The 8,823-nt window shown below is 33.7% G+C and overlaps 1 protein-coding gene and 1 non-coding gene across 2 annotated transcripts; one reads left to right on the top strand and one right to left on the bottom strand.

Moving 5' to 3' along the window:
- Window positions 1–747: 747 nt before the first annotated feature.
- On the top strand, window positions 748–897 carry LOC130618784 (U12 minor spliceosomal RNA). The gene has a single exon (XR_008979529.1). It is a non-coding gene; the product is annotated as a U12 minor spliceosomal RNA (small nuclear RNA).
- A 4,796-nt stretch (window positions 898–5,693) lies between these two features.
- Window positions 5,694–7,730, bottom strand: LOC130613930 (uncharacterized). Its single transcript, XM_057435297.1, has 2 exons — window positions 7,049–7,730; window positions 5,694–6,892 (listed from the first exon to the last, which is right to left on the bottom strand). The coding sequence occupies exons 1-2, from the start codon at window positions 7,180–7,182 to the stop codon at window positions 5,827–5,829; spliced, it is 1,200 nt and encodes a 399-aa protein (XP_057291280.1). The 5' UTR covers window positions 7,183–7,730; the 3' UTR covers window positions 5,694–5,826.
- Between the last annotated feature and the right edge of the window lie 1,093 nt (window positions 7,731–8,823).

Below are 8,823 nucleotides of genomic sequence, written 5' to 3'. Positions count from 1 at the left end.
CAGAGGAAAGGTTATGACAGTGGCTAATGAAGCAGGGGATGACTATTCATACAGAATATTTTTCGTCATTATTACCTTTTTACTTGGCGTTGGACTTCGACAGCCATTATCAACACTGTTGTCATTCTCATCTATCAATTCAAATTTTTCAAACACTTTTCTTCTTGCTGGAGATGAAAAAGCAGTCTTTATGCCCGATTTCTTGTAAAAGCTCATTTTAAACAGAAATACAATTAATTCGTCACATATGATAAGTTCTCTTCGAATCCTTTGTTTATCTCCAAACCAATGATATTCTCACAAAAAATGTTACTGTTAACTTATTCTTTAAAGCCTGTCAGTACACTATGAAACGTTATATCTGTGTGACACGAAAGGAAAAAAAACACATGTACTCACTGAGAACAAAATATATCTTTGAACGCGTTGTTTTTCTTTTAAATTTTTTGTACGGATGCTACGTGAGCAAGTTTATTACGGTTTATTTTTTGACTTAGGTGGCTAACGTTTGTTCACGAACTGTTTGCAAAACACTATATTTTCCTCAAAAAATATATCAACATCTGATGTTATTAATATAAGCCTTATGACAATAGACCTAAGAGGTATCTTTGAAATAAAGCTTTCACTTACCTTTTTTAGTCTGGATAATCCGCAAATGACAGCGAATGCACCAGTGCTTAAATTTGGTACCACAAGCAGAAGTAAACTGGATTATACAAGTTCAAATAATAGTACTGTTGCGATCAGCCTTAAACTTATGAGTAAGGAAAATAACATCCTGAGTAACGTCGGGGTATTGCAACTATATTGCTTTAAATATGTGGAGGGTGGCAGGCTGCCCTTGGGTTTGATACGCCTACTTTGAGTAACGCCCTTGTTGCTGCGGCCTCTGCACATTATATCAAATGGAATAAATTGTTTTAATAAATTTAGTTTTTTTGATTCTAGTTCGCATACACTGTCCGGTATGTTACATTTGACATATCGGTGTCTGTAATGAACTTTACATCCTTTCATATTTCATCCAAACGGGATTAATAAACAGTTTAGGTATGTAGGTTAGCATGTGACGGCACTAAGCCAGCCACAATATCGCGGGGAACATAGTTACGCGATTCCTCTAATTCCTTTTAAATAACTTTGCGTTGAAAAGTTTATTAGAGTTATGTTATTAACTGTGAGAATTCAATAGCAACCTACATTGAATACAGTACAAATCAAATAGTGTTTAGCTAAAATCCGAATAATCATTGTGCACTGACAAACAATCTTCCAGCTATGTAAGGTAGAACATCCAGCCAAACTGTCGCTGACAACCTTAATGCAAATCCTGTGAAAACATACGCCGCGCATTAGATTCGACCGTCTGGAATATCAAGTATGAAAATGGAGACAGTGTACTGTTTATGGTCACGAAAATTAAACACACGAGTTGGCAGAAGTCTAAGTTTCAGAGTTTGCGAAGTTTCAGAAGAGCGGAGTTTGAGCAGTCAGAAGTGGAGTTGGAGCAGTCAGAAGTGAAGTTACCGAAGTTGAAGTTTTGTACTACAGTATTCTCTCCAATTAACGGACAATCTGAAAGGACACCCCTGATTAGCGGACACTTTGGTCATACACCGGCCGTTTTTTAGTCAAAGTCTCATAAAAAAACTTTCAAAAAAGCGGACACTTAATTAGCGGACACTCTAATTGGCGAAAAATATTTTTTGCACTAAAGAGGAAATATGACTTGTTTTTCTCTCCAATTAGCGGACAGTCCAAAAAAAACAAAAGCGAGCAAAGAAAAACAAAAAAAAATGAATAGTTTTAATTTCAAAATTTTTACAACTTTTGTGTCCAGCTTACCGTCAATTTTCTTTATTAACCACTTTATCAGCTTGTCATGGCCATGAAAGCGATAAATAACAGGAACCTCTACACCATAGCCACCTCCATGGTTCAATCGCTTCTCAATGAAAAAAACAATTAAAGACGTTATAAATTCTTTAATCATTTATCCATCATTGGTTAAATTTTGTTGAAAGAATTTAAAGATCTGTAAAGATTGAAAGTTTGGTTTGTTATTATTATGTTATTATTATAATATTATCATTTGTTATTTTTCCTTTGTGATACAAAAAAAGGCTTTATTTTTTAATTTGCGACTTAAAATGTAAAACTTTTCAAAAGGCGGCCACTTTGGTCATACACTGATGGTGTCCACTAATTGGAGGGTATACTGTATACTTATTAGCTAGAAGTTGGTAAGTAACTTTAAGTTTTCATACAATTCGCTACCTAAATGTGTTTGTTTAGAAAAATCAAAACAGTAGCTTTAAGGACATTTGATTACAAGTTCCCCTTTTAATTATTAACATGTTACTTTTTTCGTACTCTATCCCCTCATTCCCCTAAATAAAAAGAAAAAAAATATGATTTTTAAAGTAGAGGTTGTCCAAGTTTTATACTTTCTTTTTCCGAAAATTTTTTTGTTTCCAAAATGTACCATATTTGTTTTTTACTTTTTTCGCATAATACAACGATCCAGCCAAGACATGCGCCATTATGCATATTGCGCGGACGGAACCGTTTTGGTGAAACATGAAAGCAGATTCTCCGTGTGCACCCATGTCATCTGTTGAAGGAAGGGAATAACAGCAACAGTATGCTGACAGTTATTTGATTAAGCCGGAGAACCAATGCACAGTGGATTTCAGGCGTGATTATGGTGTTTATAGTGATGCTCGAACTGATTCACCTAAATGTACAAAAGAATCGCTTTGAATCATGCTAGCTATTATGTCAACAATGAACTAACCCTATCGGTTGTAAACCTCCTTTCCTACAATGGAGAGCGATTGAGAAAGATAGTGCCTGAAGATAAACAAGAGAGTGTTATGTGTGTAGCTTAAATGATGCGTAAAGAACATGGTATTGGGAAGCATGTGAGAAAATTACTAAGTTGAACGCTCAAATAAATGACTAGGAAGTATCATATGTACTCACGTCGCGTTTCAACGCCGGGTCTTCCGGCTAGTCCTATATTACAATGCGCTTATGTGAGTGACTATGTGAGTTCATGCTACTAAAATCACGGGTAACTTTCTTATGGCTTATGCATTGTGTCCACAAGGCGTGGCGTTATGCTAAAATCTGCTAAGTTAAAAAAAATTGCCACACAGGGGTTCATTTGTAGTGTAATTTAAAAGCCGTACAGGGTAGTTACGGATAGAATAAATTAATTTTACTCCCGGTTTACCATGTGCGCGCGTAACTCATGGAAACAAGTTGTTTATCAACTAAAATTGAAACTAAAGCGAAGAAGAATTTATATAAACTGTAAAAGGTAGGGAACTCGGAAATGTTGTGTCACACATTTGATTCTGAATAATCAAGCGTTGTTGATTCTTAAGTGAAATGTTAAATCGTTAATAGCTTTTTATTTTATTTTGGTGTTGTTGTAAGTTTATTTATTTATTTGTGGCAAATATATGTAATGACTTTCTTTAAAAAAAAAAAAAAATAGTATTATTGACGTCGCGCCGTAACGTCAGAAAATTTAACATATTAGACATGCATTTTTCGGCTAGATCAAAGGAAAATAAACGCACTTTGCCTGTCATAGACACACAGAACTGGCGTATTATTATAGAAACTAGTCAATAAAACCCGTGAAAAAATTCCACTCAAGCAGGAGAAAAATGAAAAAAAAAGAATAATTTGACTTTTGATGACGTCAGCAACCCATCCACAAAAAAAATTAGAACCTGACAAAAGACTAAAAATTTGTATACCTGTTGCCTCTATCGTAAAATAAGTGTGCTAAGTTTGATTCAGTTTGGACAGCGTAAGAAAAGTTCTCCCCCCCTTATATGTTCAAAAAACCGAATAGCGTTAAGTTTCCATAACATAAAAGTTCGTCAAAAAATAAGAACTTGTAATGAAGATAGATAAGAACTTGTAATGTAATGATGTGGGAATTTAAAACTAGATTAACACTTTATAGCACTTATATGATGTCAGACAGACAGACAGACAGACAGACAGACAGACAGACAGACAGACAGACAGACAGACAGACAGACAGACAGACAGACAGACAGACAGACAGACAGACAGACAGACAGACAGACAGACAGACAGACAGACAGACAGACAGACAGACTATGCATAATTCATTTAGATTTCTTTTACTCCTTTGTGCAATTACTCTTAATGTAACAAATATGAATGCACTGGTGAGGTGAGATTACTAACCTTTTTTTTCGGAAACAAGCCTATCATTAAGAAAATAGTACCCGACCAAAAATCGCTCGCCCAAGATTACAATAATTTAAACTGAGCAATCTAAATCAATCTCGTCCCCAGAGCTTCTTTTTCCCTTTCTGATATGCGTGCTGGCGCGAAAGAAGTAGCTCTGGGACTGGCTGGTTAAAGTTTGAATTTCATTGGCTCTTCAATTACGCGAGTTTTAAGACGAGTTGCTTCAAGGCGAGAACGTGTAACGGCCGTGAGTTAATTTAAAATGGCGGAAGATGATGTGCGGGATTTGTTATGTTGCTGTTTGTTAATGGTTGAAGTTTGAAGATTTTTATTACATAAAGAATAAAATTTAAAAAAATATTATTTTGGTAATGCTTACGACCATGTTGAAAAGATACCTGTAAAAAGATATAATGCAAGGTACTTATAAATAGGTTTTTCTCACCTTTTGTTTAGCTAAATTTTTTTCACACTTTTTTTCTATGCTTTTTTACACCTGTTTATACCCTACAGCTGGCTTTAAATCTGACAAAAAGTTAATCATGATCTTATGTGTTCTTAAAAGGAAAGGTTATAGCTAGTAAGAAAAACTCAGGTAGTGAAAAAACTAGAGCTAGACTAGCTATATATTCTCATCATGTAACCATGCATCAACAGTTTTGGTGTTGCAGATGAAGGATACTGCAAAAGAAGGGGATGGTGATTGTAACCTTGTTAATCAAAAGCTGTTGCTATCAATCTTCAAATCACTGGGTCTTTACAGCAAGTATGCACTCGAAATGTTTGTATCAATAGCTCAAGTGGAAAGCTTATTAACACCAAGGCTTGCTGAACAACAAAAGTGGAGTTATTTTGTAAATTGGAGAGGCGGTCCTGGTCAAAATATTGAAGAAGATTTAGCACAGGAAATAACAAATAAAATCAGTAAAAATATTGTACATCATATGGGACCAAACAAAACCTTTAGTTCTATTAGTAAAATATGCAAAGCAACAAGTGGGATTAAAGAAATAACTGAAAATTACGATAAAGAACTGGAGAAACATGCAAAATCTGTTCAACATGCAACTGCTGATAGTAAAAATGATGAGATCGAAATAATTGAAGAATTGCTGAGAGTAAAACCCTTCGATTCGATACCTGATAGATTTCATGCAAGCTTTTGCAATATAAAGAGTAATCCACTACGCTATTTAAATGTGAGTGACTTTCATAAATGGCTTGATAATCATAAAAATGAAATAGGTATTTATCAGTAAAATATTCTTACACACAATGTGTTATATATATATACATTATTAGAATGTGAATACGCATAAAAACATAAACTTTTTATTGCAAGCTGGACTTTAAAAAATATTGCTGATATAGGATGTCTAAAATATCTTTACAGATAAATGTTGTTTGACCCCATCAAAAATCTTATTTGATTATAAATTTGTTGCATAATCAAACTAGCTATCTAGAGTATATATATACACAATCTGCTTCACAAAAATTCTAATGGTCCAACCTTACCAATAAAAATTGTTTTCAACAAAATAAAAGAAGAAATAAAAACTATATATATTATTTATATACTTATAGATTCAAATATTTTCTGATGACATCAAAAATTTTTGTCGAATACCTTTCATCCCAAACATCAAATTTATGCAATAAATCACGTTCACAAGTTATTAAATGAAAATTGTTGGAAATTTTTCCAATAACATCATGTGTCAAATTAAACTCAAATGTTAATAAATGAGAGTCTTCTTCCTTTTCAACATTAATCATTTCTAGCTCTAAACGTATTGATTCTCTATCAATATCTGACATTTGTATATGATGAACAGGAGAAAAATCTTCAGTTGTCGTAGGATTACAGTTTTCACAACAATTGTCTTGTGTTTCGCATTTAAAACTGAAGTATTTGAGCAATGATTTTCTGAGACAATCAGTCTCTTGACAATATTTTTTAATTGATTCATCCATTTTTAAATTATTTTTACTGATGTCAGAGTTGTTGTAGTACAATATGGCATTTGATTGTGCACCATTTCTCCCTGCACGTCCAATTTCTTGTATGTAACTTTCCAGTTTTGATGGGGGAGAAATATGAATAATGTTAGTAACCTGAGGTACATTAACACCCATACCAAAAGCAGTGGTTGCAAATACTACCCTTATTCGAGAGTTTAAGGATTTCAATTCTTCCAAAATATCTTCTTTCATACACGAAGTGGTTGATGCATGAAATTGAGCATACAATTTAGCTCTTGGAGTTATCTCGTTTTCACAGAAGGGATTTTCAATAACCATGTCAAAAAGTTTATATGCATATCCACAATATTTTAAACCCATATATATAATTGTGATAGGGTAATCTTGTCTTGTTTCGTTTAATTCTGTTGCTATTGGTAATAGAATTTGTTCATAACTTTTTACACCATAGTTGTTTGGAAGTCGTTTTTTTACACTTAGAAACACATTTCTACGATTTGGTGAGGCTTTTACAATTTTGCAGTTCTGTAGAGATAAGTCTTTTATAATTTTGGAAATCATTTTATCTCCCGCAGTTGCGGTTAATGCAAGCATAGGGCGATCTTGAAAGATGGTGTTTAAGACAACCAAATCTTGAAAGCTTTTTCTAAATTCCAGTCCCCTGAAACGATATAAAAACATAATATATATATATATATACCTAAATATGTAAATTATAGTATATACATAGTAACAAAAAGAGTATATATATACATTTATATTTTTAGCTGATAGTTTTTGTACATTTTGTAGCTAGCTATATATAAAATTTACTTACCACAATTCCACACAATGTGCCTCGTCTACTACACATGCAACAACATTATCCTGATAAATTTTTGATTTTAGTAAATTTCTTCCTGTGTGACAAAAATGCTTCTGGATGTCCAAATAAAAAATCAATATCTCCATTTTTTATTTCATGTGAAACTTTGAAATTTGGTTCGACAGGATCTTCCGTATTCAAATGTGCAAAAAGATCTTCTGTACATTCTTCCCTTTCATAAGTAAGTGTAGCAACTTCTACACCTCTTTGGCTCAAAATTTTTTGTTGATCCTCAATGATAGCGTTGAGAGGGCTAACAACAATCACTATGTTTCTTTTCTTCTGTAAAGGCATTACAAAAGGAAGTAACTGGTACAAAATGGATTTCCCATATCCAGTAGGCAAAACCGCAAGAGTATCGTTTCCATTAATTAGTTGTTCAAAGCAAATGATTTGTTTGGGCTTTAACACAAAATTTGGGTCAAAACCTTTCTCTAGAGCAAGTCGAAGTTTGGAAAAAAGTTGTATTATATTTTCCATCTTGTTAGCCAGCTAACTAAATTTTTACTCGCCATATGCTTGTTTTTATGCTCAGTTACCTTCCTATATTCCTTCCGTAAAATCTGGACAAGCAAGACAAACGGCTCTTTCAAAAATACCCACTATAGGTGGGTATTTTGACCGGCCAGTCCCAGAGCTACTTCTTTCGCGCCAGCCACATATCAGAAAGAGAAAAAGAAGCCCTGGGAACGAGATTGCAATCTAAATATATAGATTAGGTTTATAATTTTATCTATTTTATTTTAAAAAATTTGATGGCTGAATTTCTTTTAGAAGAAAACTCTGCAAATCCTTTAATTACCCTTGGATGAAAGCAATAGCTAATATTAAATCTTTTTTTCCTGTTTCTGTGTTTTGAATTTAACAGCTAGCTATATCCTTTCGAAATTTCTATGCTGGAAGTTATTCATTTCCAGCTTTTACAAAAAGGTTCTGACCTTTGGTACGGTCTTGAGCCCTTTTGATAATATAAAAAAGCTGTATATTCAGTCGTTTAAAAATCAAATGCAGTGATTTTGTGAAAGGTTTTTAGTACGTGTCAAATTCTAAGTCGCAAATTCCTTGTGTATTACCTGATTCCTTGTTTACATTGTTTAGGTCCAGACAATTGTTCTTTCGATGTTCGTTCCAGTTCTTTATTTTCCCCTGATTACTGCGGTTTTAGTGCAACTTTTGCAAGCAGATGGTCTATCTTCAAGGGTGAAGATGGCTCGGTTAATGACCATACATACGGTATAATTTTATGTCATTTTTTTAATTATTCCAACCACTGACGAGTTTTATAAGACTATTATTTTTTTATGTACAGGACTTCCTAGCGCATACTATTATATGTTTCGGGCGTCACTACCTGCAGTTTTTCCTGAAGAAAGCTATATGGAAAAGCTCTTCCCGGCATTTACCGGTACACGATGTATGCGATTTTGGCTCCATATGTTTCAGCAGACCCCTCCGGTTGTTGATGCAGGTGAATTTCGAATAATTCAAATTGTGAATGGTACTCCAAAAGAGCTTTCAAAACGTACACAAATGTTATCTGATAACAGCTGGCAACAGCAAAACGTCACTCTAAAGGAATCTCCAACGAGTACTTATCAGGTTCTACGTTTTATCTTTATTCAGTTTTGATATTATCTAAATATCGTTTCTTTACACTTTAAAAATGTTTCTGTTCTTAGATTCGTTTTTACGCAAAGCGAGTGGATCCAGCTCCCAATAAAGCGATA

This window comes from Hydractinia symbiolongicarpus, chromosome 11, assembly GCF_029227915.1.
Source record: "Hydractinia symbiolongicarpus strain clone_291-10 chromosome 11, HSymV2.1, whole genome shotgun sequence".
NCBI lineage: Eukaryota > Metazoa > Cnidaria > Hydrozoa > Anthoathecata > Hydractiniidae > Hydractinia > Hydractinia symbiolongicarpus.
This window is presented reverse-complemented; position numbering and strand designations above follow the sequence as displayed.